At 42.3% G+C, this 19558-nt stretch overlaps 3 protein-coding genes across 5 annotated transcripts in view; 2 read left to right on the top strand and 1 right to left on the bottom strand.

Moving 5' to 3' along the window:
* LOC110833717 (neuropeptides capa receptor) overlaps nucleotides 1-19558 on the bottom strand; it is a 123246-nt gene that overhangs the window by 28005 nt on the left and 75683 nt on the right. The gene's annotated exons all lie outside the window — the stretch shown is intronic.
* On the top strand, nucleotides 1535-12200 carry LOC110833718 (uncharacterized). The gene is made up of 12 exons (XM_087357836.1): nucleotides 1535-1726; nucleotides 3069-3206; nucleotides 4466-4534; nucleotides 5582-5800; nucleotides 6094-6209; nucleotides 7159-7269; nucleotides 7974-8051; nucleotides 9073-9179; nucleotides 9559-9709; nucleotides 10195-10339; nucleotides 11028-11203; nucleotides 11887-12200. Exons 2-12 carry the CDS (start codon nucleotides 3173-3175, stop codon nucleotides 12103-12105), a joined length of 1425 nt encoding a protein of 474 aa, XP_087213962.1. The 5' UTR covers nucleotides 1535-1726; nucleotides 3069-3172; the 3' UTR covers nucleotides 12106-12200.
* On the top strand, nucleotides 12389-17794 carry LOC147872430 (uncharacterized). Its single transcript, XM_087357022.1, has 4 exons — nucleotides 12389-12452; nucleotides 12720-12895; nucleotides 13577-13721; nucleotides 17069-17794. The coding sequence occupies exons 1-4, from the start codon at nucleotides 12389-12391 to the stop codon at nucleotides 17572-17574; spliced, it is 891 nt and encodes a 296-aa protein (XP_087213148.1). The 3' UTR covers nucleotides 17575-17794.

The raw sequence follows: 19558 nt of genomic DNA, 5'->3' as shown, positions 1-19558 counted from the left end.
GTAGCTTATAGGCCTAATCAGAATGAATAAAAAACATGGTCTATTATAACCACAAAATATCAGCACCTTAATTTTGAGACACCTGGTAGCGTATAGGCCTAATTAGAATGAATAAAAAACATGGTCTATTATAACCACAAAATATCAGGACCTTAATTTTGAGACACCTGGTAGCTTATAGGCCTAATCAGAATGAATAAAAAACACGGTCTATTATAACCACAAAATATCAGCACCTTAATTTTGAGACACCTGGTAGCGTATAGGCCTAATTAGAATGAATAAAAAACATGGTCTATTATAACCACAAAATATCAAGACCTTAATTTTGAGACACCTGGTAGCTTATAGGCCTAATCAGTAAACGTGTATCGTTTAATACGCCCGTAAAAATTACCTCAGAAACCAACACCTTAAGAGAAAGACTCGAACAGAGGACTGTGTATCCGTGTCTGTGACCTTAGACCCCGTAATTTCCTCTCCGAAACGAAAGAATTTTGCCTTGGCGTCGTTCGTCTATCTCGGTTGAGTTCCCGTCAACAGAAACCACCCTTGTCGGCACTCGAACCCAGTATCGAGGCCTTCGTTTCCGCAATCTCCACTTCGAAGCAAATAAAAATCTCAGATCCTGGCTCCGTTGTTCTGTCTCGCTTATTTTCAGAGTTAAAGGAACCGCCCTTGAAGGAAATCGAACTCAGGACACTTTTCCCAGAGTTCCGACCTTCCTGTGTTCGCTCATTGGTCAAAACGAACAATCCCGCCACGTTATTCCTTCACGGGCCGTAAGCGAACGAGTGAAGGAACACGTCAACCCCCAATCTCGAGTTTACACGTGACCAGCAGACTCTGCGGTATTTACTAAGGGCAAATACGACAGTTTCTTACAAATTCATCCTCTCGATCTCAGGACAGTTTTCGGGTTTGTGATCTTAGCCAATGAGATCCCTTCCCAGGAACAAACAAAATTTGCTTTCGTCTCTGTCCGAAGAACAGAAAACATCTCAGCCGGGATTCGAAGGAAGGAAATATTTTTCTCTCGCCCAGGGCGATGGGCTCAACAGCGCCCAGGACCCTAAAGATCGTCTTTAAAAGACGACGTTGTTTTTAAACAAGTGCAAATTAAATTTAAAAATATACTTCAAGCCTCTTTTCAATAGTTATAAATAGATTTCCTTCTTACAGAGAAAATATTTAATATCAATTATTGACTTCCTACATTTATGATGGAATGTAACCAAATTATAACTTGGAGTAATTTTTTTAGTATTCCTGTAACTAAAAAAAACACCCGCGCGTTCAACAATGTAAGAAAAGGGATTGGAATCTCTAAAGAACACGTGCAACAATCTCGACTGAGCATGTCATAAGGTACATTTTCTATTTCTTACGCACGCAGTATAATAGCCTGAATGAACCTTATTGCACTCCTTTACTGATTCTTGCGTCATATGTTACGTCGGCTTTGTTGTACTGGTATACACTTCAGTCAACAATCGGGATTCGTTACTTTGGAAAGGATTGCGGTGTTAATCGGTTGTTCATGAAGTGCGTCGTGGTCTAGATAATTTTGTGCTTACATTGTTTATGAAAACCTTTGAAAATAACTCGTGTTTTATCTTCTGTGAATTATCAACAATTTCGTGACAGTGTCCTGCACTCTTTATATTTAATTTCTGATTAAACTTTTGCTCCTGTGGACATTGAGGTCTGTTCTTCTTCACAAAGGGTGAGACAAAGGTTTCCTATTTCTTATTAATATTATTATTTGATTTTGCATTTGTAATTGTCTGTGGTATTTTGAGAGTTTGTGTGTAATTTTTAAGCATCCAAATGCTAGCAACCACACACGTCGGCCATCATCAACAAAGTTATTTGAGTTCCGGCTAAGCTAATCGGCTGATAGGGACTTAAGTCAGAGTCACTTGGGAATAAAGAAGTGGTTTAAGTCTCTTTCGTAGTTTGCCAGGAAACGTGTGGAATTGCTTAGGCGTTGCCCGCGAGCTACAGGTTGGGGAAATATTACCTACGCAAACCAAATCGATCAGTGGAACAGAGTACTGTAATGCAACGCTTCTCAAAATGTTTCTTGTCCCCTGGTTCCCGAAATGTCACTGAAAAGTTTCGAGGATTCTTAACCGCGGTTACCATAAGATTAGATAGTAGTCTCTAACACTAAATATGTAATCATTACACATTTGTCATTGAACACCAATGTTTAAAAATGTTCAGGCGTCTGAATACACCATCCAGTTAAACAGCAGTAAACGGAACGATTGGTCTGTGGTCTGAAAGAGGGTTTGATGTCAAAATTACTTATCTTAATGAAGTAATTTATTACACTCTTACTCGCACTGACGAGGGAATTGTCCGATTGGTCGTGTCGAAACCTCACCTGAAACTTTGCTCGTCTGCAGAGCCCATCTAGTAATGACTGTACACAAAATCTCAGCCGCTGATTCGCTGTGCAAGGGTGCGAAAAAAAATTCTAAAAATTCGAATGTACATTTAAAATTCGCGCCATCGCGCATGCGTCTGACGACAGTGCGCCTGGCAGTGGCGCGGTATTCACCGGTGCATTGCAACGGAGAGCGTGGGCCACGCGTCTCTCCCAAATGGCGAGTCGTGAAAAACGCGAAACAAATTACTAACTGGAGAGGAACAATGGGGGGGAGAATTTATTTCCAAAATTGGGCTAAGGGATGTACAAGGCAACGCTCGTCGCTGAAAAACCACGGGAAATTGCCTAGATTTTAAATAGCGCTCAGGATTGTCCAAAATTCATATACGCTACTGCGTCCAAGGATGAATAATACATAAAAATATCTTATTCCTGGAGAGACAACCCAGGAGAAATCATTACCTTCTATATGCTACAAAATAGGGGCACAGGGTTGGCCATAAAGCTTCCTTCGCCAAAAATGGCGCATGTAAAGAATGCCTCAGTGCCGTTATTTCCAACCATGTAAAGTACTTAGTATAAATTTGTATTTCGTGTGTTCCGAATTTCTTTTGTTGGATTTAAAAGAGCGCTGTTGGAAGGTAACAGGATATATCTTTTTTGACTACAGGTGCCTGAGTAGAATCCCGATTTTTTTTGTCAACAAACGAAGAAACTAAACCAAGGACATTGTGACTGCCTGGTCTGAGTACGATAGCGGACAAGCAACCAGAGATGAACAGGAACTTCCCTTTCTGGATGCAATTCGGTTAGTATGGAAAGAAAAAGGCTTGAGTTAGGTTTTGATCTTGATAGTACCTTTCTAAATCAAAAGTTATAATTATAATACATTGGAAATTTGTTAGATTTATATTTTAGGATTGTAGCTTAACGTAGATGCTGTGCGGGCTTGTGTCTGGCCAGCGAATGGCCCGGTTCGGAGCAGACGTGTCGCTCTGCAGTTCGCGTTGTATTGTAAATAGTAACGTTGTGGAATGGGACCTCATGGCAAGTCAACATAGGAACATGACATGCACAGCAGACTGAACTGTCCTCGGGTTTGATGGTGGCAGTGAGGAGGCTTACTATCGCAAATGAAGTATCGTGTCTCGTTTTTAAAGGCTTCGACGGGTTAAGACGGCCGTCCCATTCCTCTCATTCACATTTTCCACACGTATATTCCCTGATGTTATATAACTCATTCCCACATCAACACTTCGCTCATAACCCACCTCTGCTAGTCGGGCATACAACCGACCAAGAAGCCGAGTAAAGGCGGAGAGAGCCGAGTAAAGGCGGAGGGAGCCGAGTAAAGGCGGAGGGAGCCGAGTAAAGGCGGAGTTCTGCGCAAGCGCAAAGTACGAAACGCATTGCTGGAAATGGGATTCAGAGCCTTGTAACTAAAACGGGAGTTTGCTTACGCTGACGGGGGTGCCTTGAACTCAGCACATTTTCTGGCATTTGTATTTCATCCGGAAGCATGAATCTTAGCCCGTTTCATTTAGCTAGCCTCTAGCGTCATTTAACATTAGACAATGTGCTATGTTTGTTGGAAATATTTGAAACAGCTGACATGTTTCTTTTAAAGACAATAACTTTGCATATCAGGAAACAGACCGCCATTCGAAGTGGCAGTGACTGGTTCCTCCATAACTAAGCACGATGGGGAATTTCATGGTTTATTTTACTAACTAACTAACTCCTTGTATCAGAAGCTCCAGGTCCAACACCATCAACACCAAAGCGTGCCAACGGACACAATCCTGAGCAAACTCCACTCCCTAAGATCACTCTTCATTCTATCCCCCCATCTCCTTCTTGGTCTGACCAGTGATCGCTTTCCAAAGGATTCCCACCCAAATTCTGTACATTTGCTTTGCCGTCCCTCGTGAGTTCTACGTGTCCAGCCCACAGAAACCTCGTACATTTCAGGATCATGGTTTATTTTACTCGTAAGATTAATATAATGATTAGTGCAAATAAAAGTTGCTTCACGGTTAAACCTGTAATTCTGATGCTGTGTTACAGATAGACAACCACAGACCGACGATATCACTTTAGACGATTTTGAACGCCTGTGGATGATAGGAAAAGGAGGTAAGTGCGATATTTCCTTATTTCTAGAAGTCAGAATAAGTCGTGGGAGATAATTTAAAATAACTCAGGATTTATTTATCTTTTCTGTAAGACAATGAAAATGTATCAGCAACAAAACTGATTTCTTCTTACGTTTTTCTATGATGGCTGACAAGTTACTGAACGCCTTCCTAGCAAAGTACATTGGCTAATCGGAGCTGTTACTAATGCTTCCTCGTTGTCGTTGTCTCCTTACTGATCCTTTTATGTGACGCTAGGTCTAGTTCATAACAGGGTAGAAGAATTCTTAACATCGACGGAACCGCACTGAATCTTTTTGCCATCTCCGTGGACTTTCACAAACGCAATTCTTAAGCAGCAGACAATGAGGAGACGAGCATCTCACCGCTACCTCCGGGCACTGCAAACTCAATCGAGAGTGAAATCTGCGAGTAGAGGCTGACAGGACATTTCTGTGGCGCGGTCCTTGTTACCGACGTCAATGAGATTTTAATTTTGCATTGTATCACGCCGACCAACATTTTAATGCATGAGTGACATATCTAGTTATTTTCAAACTGAGAATTATGTAGAGCCTGTTCTGACGTAGATAATTTTCAACCTATGGCCTGTAAAAGTTTATTTGTGGGTAGATTCAAAACAAGATGGCAAGTAATGAATTCGGGCATTGACTTGGTCAATCAACCCTTCGAAGAGATTTAGCACAGAAGTATTATAACAGGAAAAGTTTAATTATGGAATACCTGTAATAAGATTAAATAAAGTTTTATTATGTTACTCTCAATTAGTAGGGCTATTCATATCCCTTACTTGAAATTATGTGCTCCAATAATTAGAAACTACAAAAACTTTCGCATTTACAGCAAGTGATTCTAGTGTTTTTCTGAACTGAAACTACAGAATATACTGAAAAATTCTTTTTCACTCAAGAAGTTTAGACGCTGCATAGAAATTGTACTGACTCCTAATCTGTATGAGGAGATTGTTTTCTTACGTGAGAACCTTTTGTTGAAAGGGCATCAATTAGTAACACATGAAATTTTACAGGTTACGGGGAGGTTCACTTGGTCAAGCAGATTAGAGGCTTGAATGTGGGAAAATACTACGCAATGAAGATAATGGAAATGAATGACATCACTAGGAGCACAGTGATTATCCGGCACACGCAGACGGAGTGCATCGTGTCAGCGGAGGTAGGCGACAGCCCGTTTTTGGTTAAGTCGCACTACACCTTCGTCACGAAATCTCATCTGCACCTTGTGATGGGTGAGTACATGAAGAACTGCTCTCATGTTCGGGACAGAACCGCGACTGGGTGTTTGGGTCCTGAATGGCAACGAACTGAAGTGTGTAACTACGCTTAGTAGAGATTCAGAATTCGCAGCCGAATTAGGGAAGAATTCCTTGATTCTTGTTAAACTATTTTACACTTCAACCTTTACACTTACATTTTGTAGAATTTAATATTCAATACACTACTATTCGCTGACATCTAGTAAGAGTAATGGTCGTTAAAATAAGGAGGTCTGGAAATATTGTTATTTTCAATGTGTTCACAGACTTTATGGAAGGTGGAGATTTATGTGAGCTTCTGGACAAAGAACGTAAACTTCGAGAGCGCGAAGTTAAATTCTATACAGCCGAAATCGTCCTCGGTATCGAACACCTGCACAAGGTAAGCTCACTGCAGACCTCGCCAATGAACTGCCTAACAAATACAGTATTTGTCTGTTTGTTTGTTTGTTTGTTTGCACGTTCAAATAGCCCATTTCTGTGTCTGGTTGAAAATGACAGCCAACAGTTTGGGAAATCACTATTGTGATCATTAAGTAAAAAAAATAATTATTTTTATGAGTTGTGTTAGAAAAGGTCATTTGTTAAGATCACAGGGTTCCTGTCCCTAATCCTCCCCCTCCGCCGCTTTCAGACCCAGTGACATGAAACTTCCTGATTCATGAGCAATTTTTTTTTATAGTGTTCTGTCTGACGACAGGTCCATATGAACAGGATCCTTCCATCCTTTTCTCGGACTGGGACCTGTTCATATACGTTCTTGGCAGATGATCCAGAAGTGGTTTGCCATTGCCTTCTTCTGTGTGTGAATGGAGTAATTGTTGGGATGCCACGACGGAAAACTCCGTGTTGCCTAGACCACGGCCTTGCTCAACACAAGTTATAAATTCTGGCACCGCCGGGAATCGAACCCGAGACCCCAGGATTACAAGGCCAGCGTTCTAACCGCTAGACCACCTCATCTTATTATTATTTAGTGTTCTGTCTGACGACAGGTCCATATGAACAGGATCCTTCCATCCTTTTCTCGGACTGGGACCTGTTCATATACGTTCTTGGCAGATGATCCAGAAGTGGTTTGCCATTGCCTTCTTCTGTGTGTGAATGGGATGCCACGGAGAAACCGGGGAAGCCCCCGGAGGAAAACTCCGTGTTGCCTAGACCACGGCCTTGCCCAACACAAGTTATAAATTCGGGCACCGCCGGGAATCGAGCAGCTACAGCGTAGCAGAAAAGCAAACTGCTGGGTTGTGCATCTCACAGCCACAATAAGTACGGAAACACAACAGAACAGAAGAAATTTGTTAATTTTGTTTTTTGTTTTTTTCCAGATGGGCTTCATTTACCGCGATCTAAAACCCGAGAACATCCTCATAGACTCCATTGGCCACTTGAGGATCACTGATTACGGCCTCTGTAGGAAGTTATGCCCTCCTCAGAAGGTAAATTTAATTTCCACCTGAGACCCTTTTGTTGCTTAGTCCAGCTACAGGAAAACGTAGGCCGACAATGCAGGAGCTGCGTGGACCACTGTCAGTACGCTTTGTCTGACGGACGTCAGAATACAAGAATCATAAAGGTTGTACGTATTTCAGTTGTTAAAATCGCTTCATCCGTGATCAGATTGTGTGTCTTGTACCAATATTTAACGGAAAGTGCAACTAACATGCATCGGATGCATTCCGAAATTGAGGAGCTGAACTCAGAAGCACAGAACCATTTTAATTGTAGCAAATCTGTTCGCAATTCCTTCGGGATTTTTTACCATAAAGAAATATAAACACCATAACAGAAATTACCGGTGTTAGAAGATTGACTCTAATGGAAACAAAGCTGTATGAGGTAAAGAGAGGAATAATTTAGATGTTATTTAATGAGAAACTTTGTGGATAAGTCTTGGTGAGACAAACCCCTTACAAAGGACCAAGGCAAAGGACGAGGAAGAACATCGGGGGACAGAATTAAGAGGAATATAAGAAAAAGAATTGATTTTGAGAGCAGGAGGAAAATGGCACTGCGTCCTGTGGTGGTCTTTGGAATTAGCGATATTAAAAGTTTTTAGCCTTACTACCAGAAAGTTAGTTACTAGTTGCTTTGTGTCTCATAATATTCTCACACTTATGTAAAATATTGTTTTTATCAACAGAATAAACGTGAATATACCTTCTGTGGCACTCCCCATTACATAGCTCCTGAGGTGATCAAACAGGAAGAACATACCAAGGTAATTTCTTACGCAATGGCAATCTGACAATGAGGATTTCACTGTCTCATGTGACTGAACCAACAAGGGTACGGATTCATAAGTACAAATTTCATGCGGGATGAGAAGTTCTTCAACCAATGCCCTCCAGGAAGGGCCAACAACGAAAAAATATTTCAAAATCTGTGTGTGTTTACCAACTGCTCATAACATCATTTAAAGATAAATAGTCAGTGCACGTTACAGGTGTCAGAAGCTTTCGTCTGTCTTTGGTGCAGTTAACTTTGTGCCGACGGACACACATTTGCCAGAAGAATGGAGAATTAATATATATATATTCAATTCCCGGTGGTGCTCAAATTTATAACTTGTGTTGGGCAAGGCCGTGGTCTAGGAAACACGGAGTTTTCCTCCGTGGCATCCCAACAGTTACTCCATTCACACACAGAAGAAGGCAATGGCAAACCACTTCTGGATCATCTGCCAAGAACGTATATGAACAGGTCCCAGTCCGAGAAAAGGATGGAAGGATCCTGTTCATATGGACCTGTCGTCAGACAGAACACTAAATAATAATAAGATGAGGTGGTCTAGCGGTTAGATCGCTGGAATTGTAATCCTGGGGTCTCGGGTTCGATTCCCGGCGGTGCCCGAATTTATAACTTGTGTTGGGCAAGGTTGTGGTCTAGGCAACACGGAGTTTTCCTCCGGGGGCTTCCCCGGTTTCTCCGTGGCATCCCAACAATTACTCCACTCACACACAGAAGAAGGCAATGGCAAACCACTTCTGATCATCTCTGCCAAGAATGTATATATGTATGAGCAGGTCCCTGACAACCTGAAGAGGTTGGAAGGATTCTGTTCATAATATATGGACCTGTCGTCAGACAGAACACTACAAATAAAAATAAATATATAACCTTAACGCAATAAATTAACAACACCTTATAGATCCCGCAAATTTTGTTGCCCTTAAATTCTTGTGGACATGTAGAAGTCTTTAGAAATGAAAAGTGACTGATTTCAATTGATTCTGTTGCAGGCGGTTGATTGGTGGAGTTTAGGCATCACGGTGTATCAGATGCTAAAAGGAGCCACGCCATTTGAACAAGAGGATGATGAGAGTGACAACTTCATGAAGCTTTACAAGTGAGTTCAGTGTGTGACGTCCAAGCTCCTTTAAACACGTGCTAAATAAACCTTAGCTCAGGGAATGAATTGCAGTCAGAAAAAACGCCTGGTGACCAAAACCATGTAAAATCTGACGATTGTCCAGGGCCCTAATTGACTGTGAGGGACAGGGAAGTAAAGAGTTCGAAATGTTGAGAAGCTGAGTGCGTCCTTATAGATGATCCATCTTAAACGTCTGTTGTGTTACCCGCTTCAGAGATCTCCGTGTAAAAGAACCAATGATGAGGCTTCTTATAATAGAAGTGAGGGGAATTAGGCACACTAATTATGGATGCATATTTAATATGTAGTTTTCTGTATACAAATACAAGAATGGCGTTCTTTTCTCCCATTACAGACGAATTCTGACTCAAGATCCGGTGATCCCGACGACGTTTTCCGCTGAGGCGAGAGATTTCGTCGTAGGATTGCTAACTAAAGATCCAACCAAGCGTCTTGGTGGAGGCAAGAACGGAGTCGATGACATCAAGAGACATCCGTTCTTAAAAGTGAGTTCTGTCTCCGTGTCTGTTCTAAATGTTTCAGTTCTAAACTGTGTCTTGGCCACGTTAACGTGTATTAAGAAAATCAAGGTTTCCCGTTACTTCGTGAGCAGAATTCATCGTCTGCAACAAATATCATAGCACTGACAGAAGTTGCTTTATGAGTTCACAGTAACAAGTTAGGAAGACAATGCATAAATCATTGACAGATGACGTTTTAGAGAAAAAACCTCTCACCACACGACTTAGATTTCCAAATAACTTGCTTAGAACCTTGGGTGCATCCTTAAACACCCCTCCCTGCAATCTGTACTATTGCTAAATAACTTACAGCAGAGACCAAAATTTGTAGCCACGCTGAAGACTATTTTCAGAATCCTCCTTCTGTCTGCACAACTGAAGCATCTGTTCAAATGAGATGCTCCCAGTTGAGCCTTGCCAGCCAGACATTCACTCTGCAATCACCGTTAATGCTCGTGTTCATCCCACAGAAAATCAACTGGGCTGATATGGCTCGAAAAGCCAAGAAAGCTCCGTTTGAGCCGGTTTTTGGTAACGAAAAGATCCACGGCGCCAAGGATAATCACCACCCGCCATCCCCTGCTCGATCCCAGGATCGTGTCACTTCACGCTCAGGTGAGATACGTGACTTAGTTTCAGAAGAAACATACTTTTTGTGCCTCGTGTGTCTTCAGACGAATTTGATTTCAAATGTGCCCAGAAAAGGACACTCCATGTTGACGTTGGTCCTCTGCGTTGTAATGCCATGTGCACACGTAAATACATTTCTGCGTTCCGGAGGAACATACTGCCTCCATCGCCATCGCTGAAGATGGTATGAGTACATTCCTCCGAAAATTTGGTACAGAGGCAAGTCTGATGTAGTGAGTTTCCTTTTCCACCCAATTGCTTCATCTCCTTCCAGGTCGCATAATTAGGATCACGTTTTGTTGAATTTGGATAAGATAAATAAAATTCAGGGGCACACGGGTAATGAAGAAAGTGATAGCATTTGCTAGAATAAAGGCTTGTACCACGCTGAATTCTGTCAACGCAAGTTAAAATGTGGTCCAGCAATTGCCTTCTGCCCCACATTGACTCGACTCAGTTCATAAAACTGCTCAGAATTAACAAGAAAGGCGACTTCATGGGGAGAATTATGCACAGCTTTAATTTTTAAAACATGGAATAGTAGTTGCAGTCTTCAGCGAATGTTAGAGTATTTATCAGCAGAAAATATACTGGAGCAGACGTGATCAAGTGTCGAGAATCGCTGTGTCCCTTACACGAACACAGACTGAATATTTCGTGTATTTCTCTTCAGATACACAAAAGACGGAGATTCCTGCAGGACAAACAGCACCTGCGGCTGTCGGGAAGACTCCGTCACAGAAGAGGAAACTGAGCAGCTCAGGAGACAGCGAAAGGCGAACTAAGAGACCACGACCACCAACGCCGGAGGTCGACCTCCCAAATGACGGCCACGGAATAGCGATGCTGGTACGTGTAAGTCAACTACTGGTTTCATTGCTTAATTTTTGTTTACGGAAACTAGCAGCGTAGACTGTTGAATATTTCCCAACGTTTCGACAAACAGTGTGGTTGCCATCTTCATTGAGGGCGAATATCTTTTGGAGAGATTAGGAAGCATCAGAAGGTTAGGTTAGGTTAGTGGGAGATGTGATGATTGTAAAATGGGCGAGGGGGCTATCCACGGGGGGGGGGGGCACATAATGCATCTAAATGTTTCAGTTCTGAACTGTGTCTTGTCCACGTTAACTTGTATTAAGAAAATCAAGGTTTCCCGTTACTTCGTGAGCAGAATTCATTGTCTACAACAAATATCATAGCACTGACAGAAGTTAACAAGTTAGGAAGAGAATGCATAAATCATTGACAGATGACGTTTTAGAGAAAAAACCTCTCACCACACGACTTAGATTTCCAAATAACTTGCTTAGAACCTTGGGTGCATCCTCATACATCTCTCCCTGCAATCTGTACTATTGCTAAATATCTTACAGCAGAGACCAAAATTTGTAGCCACGCTGAAGACTATTTTCAGAATCCTCCTTCTGTCTGCACAACTGAAGCGTCTGTTCAAATGAGATGCTCCCAGTTGAGCCTTGCCAGCCAGACATTCACTCTGCAATCACCGTTAATGCTCGTGTTTCATCCCACAGAACATCGACTGGGCTGATATGGTTCGAAAAGCCAAGAAAGCTCCGTTTGAGCCGGTTTTTGGTAACGAAAAGATCCACGGCGCCAAGGATAATCACCACCCGCCATCCCCTGCTCGATCCCAGGATCGTGTCTCTTCATGCTCAGGTGAGATATGTGACTTAGTTCCAGAAGAAACCTACTTTTTGTGCCTCGTGTGTCTTCAGACGAGTTTGATTTGAAATGTGCCCAGAAAAGGACACTCCATGTTGACGTTGGTCCTCTGCGTTGTAATGCCATGTGCACACGTAAATACATTTCTGCGTTCCGGAGGAACATACTGCCTCCACCGCCATCGCTGAAGATGGTATGAGTACATTCCTCCGAAAATTTGGTACAGAGGCAAGTCTGATGTAGTGAGTTTCCTTTTCCACCCAATTGCTTTATCTCCTTCCAGGTCGCATAATTAGGATCACGTTTTGTTGAATTTGGATAAGATAAATAAAATTCAGGGAAACACGGGTAATGAAGAAAGTGATATCATTTCCTAGAATAAAGGCTTGTACCACGCTGAATTCTGTCAACGCAAGTTAAAATGTGGTCCAGCAATTGCCTTCTGCCCCACATTGACTCGACTCAGTTCATAAAACTGCTCAGAATTAACAAGAAAGGCGACTTCATGGGGAGAATTATGCACAGCTTTAATTTTTAAAACATGGAATAGTAGTTGCAGTCTTCAGCGAATGTTAGAGTATTTATCAGCAGAAAATATACTGGAGCAGACGTGATCAAGTGTCGAGAATCGCTGTGTCCCTTACACGAACACAGACTGAATATTTCGTGTATTTCTCTTCAGATACACAAAAGACGGAGATTCCTGCAGGACAAACAGCACCTGCGGCTGTCGGGAAGACTCCGTCACAGAAGAGGAAACTGAGCAGCTCAGGAGACAGCGAAAGGCGAACTAAGAGACCACGACCACCAACGCCGGAGGTCGACCTCCCAAATGACGGCCACGGAATAGCGATGCTGGTACGTGTAAGTCAACTACTGGTTTCATTGCTTAATTTTTGTTTACGGAAACTAGCAGCGTAGACTGTTGAATATTTCCCAACGTTTCGACAAACAGTGTGGTTGCCATCTTCATTGAGGGCGAATATCTTTTGGAGAGATTAGGAAGCATCAGAAGGTTAGGTTAGGTTAGTGGGAGATGTGATGATTGTAAAATGGGCGAGGGGGCTATCCACGGGGGGGGGGCACATAATGCATCTAAATGTTTCAGTTCTGAACTGTGTCTTGTCCACGTTAACTTGTATTAAGAAAATCAAGGTTTCCCGTTACTTCGTGAGCAGAATTCATTGTCTACAACAAATATCATAGCACTGACAGAAGTTAACAAGTTAGGAAGAGAATGCATAAATCATTGACAGATGACGTTTTAGAGAAAAAACCTCTCACCACACGACTTAGATTTCCAAATAACTTGCTTAGAACCTTGGGTGCATCCTCATACATCTCTCCCTGCAATCTGTACTATTGCTAAATATCTTACAGCAGAGACCAAAATTTGTAGCCACGCTGAAGACTATTTTCAGAATCCTCCTTCTGTCTGCACAACTGAAGCGTCTGTTCAAATGAGATGCTCCCAGTTGAGCCTTGCCAGCCAGACATTCACTCTGCAATCACCGTTAATGCTCGTGTTTCATCCCACAGAACATCGACTGGGCTGATATGGTTCGAAAAGCCAAGAAAGCTCCGTTTGAGCCGGTTTTTGGTAACGAAAAGATCCACGGCGCCAAGGATAATCACCACCCGCCATCCCCTGCTCGATCCCAGGATCGTGTCTCTTCATGCTCAGGTGAGATATGTGACTTAGTTCCAGAAGAAACCTACTTTTTGTGCCTCGTGTGTCTTCAGACGAGTTTGATTTGAAATGTGCCCAGAAAAGGACACTCCATGTTGACGTTGGTCCTCTGCGTTGTAATGCCATGTGCACACGTAAATACATTTCTGCGTTCCGGAGGAACATACTGCCTCCACCGCCATCGCTGAAGATGGTATGAGTACATTCCTCCGAAAATTTGGTACAGAGGCAAGTCTGATGTAGTGAGTTTCCTTTTCCACCCAATTGCTTTATCTCCTTCCAGGTCGCATAATTAGGATCACGTTTTGTTGAATTTGGATAAGATAAATAAAATTCAGGGAAACACGGGTAATGAAGAAAGTGATATCATTTCCTAGAATAAAGGCTTGTACCACGCTGAATTCTGTCAACGCAAGTTAAAATGTGGTCCAGCAATTGCCTTCTGCCCCACATTCACTCGACTCAGTTTATAAAACTGCTCAGAATTAACAAGAAAGGCGACTTCATAGGGAGAATTATGCACAGCTTTAATTTTTAAAACATGGAATAGTAGTTGCAGTCTTCAGCGAATGTTAGAGTATTTATCAGCAGAAAATATACTGGAGCAGACGTGTTCAAGTGTCGAGAATCGCTTAAGTTACAATTTCGCTGCACGCGACCGAGACAAGCGACAGAGACAAGGCACAGAAGACCGCTCTCGGACCAGTAGTGTCTCGCGACGGGCTCAGGCAGCACGTGTGTTGTTGAGTAAAATAATGGCGGAAATTAAAATTACTGGTGACCAAGATGGGCAATTGGTAGAATTAGTAGCAGAAAACCGACTACTGTTCGATCCTGACGTCGAGTCATACAAGGATGGGAATATTCATGATAACGTGTGGGAAGTTAAACAAAAGTGGTTAGTTGTTTACGTTTTTATAATGCATATATCATTCATAATACAATATAACAATATATAAAATATAACTTCTTATTGAATTAAACTCATCAGGCAATGAATGGATTATTACCAGGGCTATTGGTTACTTAGTTTCTTCTGATTATGCGATCTACTCGCCAAGAAACTTCACCAGAGTCTGACATGAAATATTTTCTCAACTCTTCTCTCATCTCGCCTCCTGCTCGAGATAAGGAGTGCATGTTTGGTGTTAGCGTTGTTTCCACGTCATTACTGAGGTTATAGAAAGTTTTTCCAGATTTTTCTAGGAATCCATCGCGTAACAGGTTACGTAAATAACAGTCGACTAATATCAAATCATAAGACGTCTCCGGCAAAACGTTTATACGAGGCTCGTCCACAAAGTAAGTTTCCCTGGGGCCGTTTACAGAAACAAAACACAATTTCATGGAAATATTTATTGCAACAGATACAGCAAGTGTCCAGCTATTTTTCAACATATTCGCCACCGGAATTGAGACATTTGTCATACCGTGGGACCAACTTTTGAATACCTGTGTCGTAGAAGTCTGCCGCCTGGGATTGGAACCACTGTGTGACAACCATCTCCGCCTCTCTGTCATTCTCAAAACGCTGACGCTGACCGGACAGGAATTTCTTGAGGTGTAGGAAAAGATGGAAATCACTGGGAGCGAGGTCCGGGCTGTAGGGTGAATGATTAAACACCTCCCAGCTGAACTCCTGCAGGAGACTTGCTGTCCGTCGAGCCGTGTGCGGCCTAGCGTTATCACTGACCGCACTTCACAGTCGGCGGGAGCTGGAATAAGAACCTCCATCTTCAACAGCTGCAACGATGCTACTGTGAGAACGCGGGAAGTTCCGTTAGTGCATGCGCCATGCTACGTCATTGCTCTATCACGTACGCAGTCGCTTCGCGCAATATAAGGTTTGCTAGCTGTGGGACGAGTGGGAAACTTACTTTGTGGACGCGCCTCGTATGTGTATAAAACACTCTAAATACCCTTCTGGAACGACAAAGGCGATAATTCCGTAATTCTTTGCAACTTCATCAGATACGTGTCGAGGCCAAATTCTTCGTCTGCCAAGTAAGAAATGGTTCCGCTTTGTATTAGTTCCCGGAAGGCACTCAGGACCCGGAAAATTAAATATAATTTTCCACCGCAATAAACTTGTAAATTAGCATCCACGATGGCTAAAAGAACAATAGAAAAGAATGCTTTGTAGTTGGAAAAGATTGAGCCCCTGTTTGGAGGTGCTCTTAACCGAATATGTTTTCCATCCATGGCTCCAACGGTGTTCGGAAAATTCCATTTTACCCAAAATTCTTTTGAAATGCGTTGAAACTCTCCTTGAGTAGGTTCAGGCATTATTTGAGGTACCAACTTGTTTCTTAAACACCTAAGAACCTCCTTCACGATTGTTAAAATATGACACGCTGATATATTTTTTTTAATTTGTAGTGTTCTGTCTGACGACAGGTCCATATGAACAGGATCCTTCCATCCTTTTCTCGGACTGGGACCTGTTCATATACGTTCTTGGCAGATGATCCAGAAGTGGTTTGCCATTGCCTTCTTCTGTGTGTGAATGGAGTAATTGTTGGGATGCCACGGAGGAAAACTCCGTGTTGCCTAGACCACGGCCTTGCCCAACACAAGTTATAAATTCGGGCACCGCCGGGAATCGAACCCGAGACCCCAGGATTACAAGGCCAGCGTTCTAACCGCTAGACCACCTCATCTTATTATTATTTAGTGTTCTGTATGACGACAGGTCCATATGAACAGGATCCTTCCATCCTTTTCTCGGACTGGGACCTGTTCATGTACGTTCTTGGCAGATGATCCAGAAGTGGTTTGCCATTGCCTTCTTCTGTGTGTGAATGGAGTAATTGTTGGGATGCCACGGAGAAACCGGGGAAGCCCCCGGAGGAAACCTCCGTGTTGCCTAGACCACGGCCTTGCCCAACACAAGTTATAAATTCGGGCACCGCCGGGAATCGAACCCGAGACCCCAGGATTACAAGGCCAGCGTTCTAACCGCTAGACCACCTCATCTTATTATTATTTAGTGTTCTGTATGACGACAGGTCCATATGAACAGGATCCTTCCATCCTTTTCTCGGACTGGGACCTGTTCATGTACGTTCTTGGCAGATGATCCAGAAGTGGTTTGCCATTGCCTTCTTCTGTGTGTGAATGGAGTAATTGTTGGGATGCCACGGAGAAACCGGGGAAGCCCCCGGAGGAAACCTCCGTGTTGCCTAGACCACGGCCTTGCCCAACACAAGTTATAAATTCGGGCACCGCCGGGAATTGAAACCGGGAAGGGAAAAAAATTGTCAATCACTCAATAAGTGATATCGTATACAAACAACACACGCCTGCACGTACGTGTAAATGGGCGTATTTTCTCATTTCAGATGGAGACTGTAAGAAACAGTGGACGTTTACACGGGATTCATACAATCGATTTAAACGCAAAAGAAAAATGCCAACCGGATCAGCTGAACCACCAACAAATTCTAATTGGGATTTTTCCAAGGGACTCCAATTCTTAGAACCGTCAACTTCAAATTTACCGGCAAACGCACAGTTTCAGACTCAGACTGAAAACAACGAAGGTTGTCCAGATGAAGCATCGCAGTCCTCTGTACCACAGCCTCCACCACAAAAAAGACGCAATAACAATTATGATTATAATCTTGATTATCTCGTGAAACGAGACGCAATGCAACAGTTAAGAGCCAACACTGCTACAGAAATTGAAGACGATATTGCTTTATTTGGGAACTACGTAAAAGCTGTGTTAAGGAAATTACATCCACGTATGACAATACAAGCTAAGAACGACTTATATAACATTTTAAGTGAATATGAAGTGAAACAGTTGGATATGCAAGAACGAACAAGAGACAAGTACATCTGAGGTATAAGCATATTCTCCTATAAGAACTGCCTCGACCCCCGAACCAACCAACATCACAGTGTACTACACAGAATGAAGACAATTGTTATTATATTTGTGATATAATTAGTAATAATACAATGTAAGAAACTTACCGTAAGGTGAGTGACAGTTTTTCTTGTGGTGTTATATCCCCTTCTGTTTGTATGTTTTTTTCTATTAAACTCAGTACATAACGAAACTGCTTATGATTCAATCTGAAATTATCTTCATCTAATGATAAATGATTCTTTATTAACAGACAGAAAGATCCTTCTTCACGTCTGGTTTTGAATATTGAACTTGTAGGTTTTCTTTGTTTCTTTCGCAACAAATAACACAGCAACACATCATCTTCTTCTTATTCTTCGATTAACCTTTTTAGAAGCATTTTTTGTACTCATTTTTCACAGAATATGTGCACGTATGTCTCAACAAAACAAAGAAAACAAACACTTCGCCGCATGTCTCGGTCGTCACCTCAAAAGTGTGTGGCGACAAGCTGCGATGTGTCCGTCTCCCGTCTCTGTCGCCTGCCTCGGTCGCTTGTCTCTGTCGCGTGCAGCCAAATTGTACCTTAAGAGACCACGACCACCAACGCCGGAGGTCGACCTCCCAAATGACGGCCACGAAATTGCAGAAGGAGACTTATAAAATGCGGGAACGATATCACTACTTGTCTGATCTAAATTTGAATTCATACTGAGCCAGACGCCATTAGTTTGGTGCGTTATGAGATCCTGATGGATTAGACCAATTTAATTCATTGCATGCTGTATAAAGAATTAACGTGGCTGCAACACCGGATTGCATACATCTCGCACGACCAGGAGCACTTTCTCCACTCAGCAGCGTCAGACTGACTTACTAATTCCAATGGAACAAATCCCTTTGTCGATCAGCGGACACAAGACATTTCCAGCATTTCTGCAGAAACAAAATATTTATGATCCTCGTTAATGTTTTAAAGGGAAAAATTAGTTGTTCATCTGTTTTTGATGTAGTTAGTCTCTGCATACCCAGTAGGTCTATCAGGGGCTATTATTATTATTTGGTGTTCTGTCTGACGACAGGTCCATATGAACAGGATCCTTCCATCCTTTTCTAGGACTGGGACCTGTTCATATACGTTCTTGGCAGATGATCCAGAAGTGGTTTGCCATTGCCTTCTTCTGTGTGTGAATGGAGTAATTGTTGGGATGCCACGGAGGAAAACTCCGTGTTGCCTAGACCACGGCCTTGCCCAACACAAGTTATAAATTCGGGCACCGCCGGGAATCGAACCCGAGACCCCAGGAATCAGATACCATCTTAATACAGTATAACCTCGCTATAACGCGGGTCGCGGGAGACAGGGGTAAACCCGCGTTATAGAAAAACCGCGTTATTACGGAAGTGCATCGGAAAAATCGGTACAAGTACTGGACGTACTGTACGGTACGTACAGTATTGATAGACTATCGCCATTTAAGAGTATACATACTTATTTCACTATGCTACGATTGATTTTTACGGAAAAAGTAATAAATAATTAATTTGGTTTGCATTTTAATATACCGTACTAAAATATATTATACTACTGTACTGTATTTTTTATTTACAAACAAACACTATGTACAAGAAATTTATAAACTATTACATAATTTTTATATATCAAGATTTAGGTGTAAATTTAGCAATATATCTGGAACCGCGGTATAGCGAACCGCGTTATAGAGGGGTTGTACTGTATCCCTGTAATTAATAAGAAATAAAAACCGATCGAAAATAAAATGCAGATAAGAGACGATTACATGACAAATTATAAAAGTATCCAGGAGGTTGGATGATCCTAAAATATTACAAAAATACCCACGTTCCTCTTCAATAACTTCTGGTGCTTTCTGAGAGAACAAGTGATACCATCTGCAGTAACTAATGATGTTAATGCCCGTGATCACATTTCTCGAGAATGGCCGGATTAATT

Source organism: Zootermopsis nevadensis, unplaced genomic scaffold, assembly GCF_977971745.1.
Source record: "Zootermopsis nevadensis isolate Lab colony 2312 unplaced genomic scaffold, Znev_1.0 Znev_ptg000028l, whole genome shotgun sequence".
In the NCBI taxonomy this organism is placed as follows: domain Eukaryota; kingdom Metazoa; phylum Arthropoda; class Insecta; order Blattodea; family Termopsidae; genus Zootermopsis; species Zootermopsis nevadensis.
This window is presented reverse-complemented; position numbering and strand designations above follow the sequence as displayed.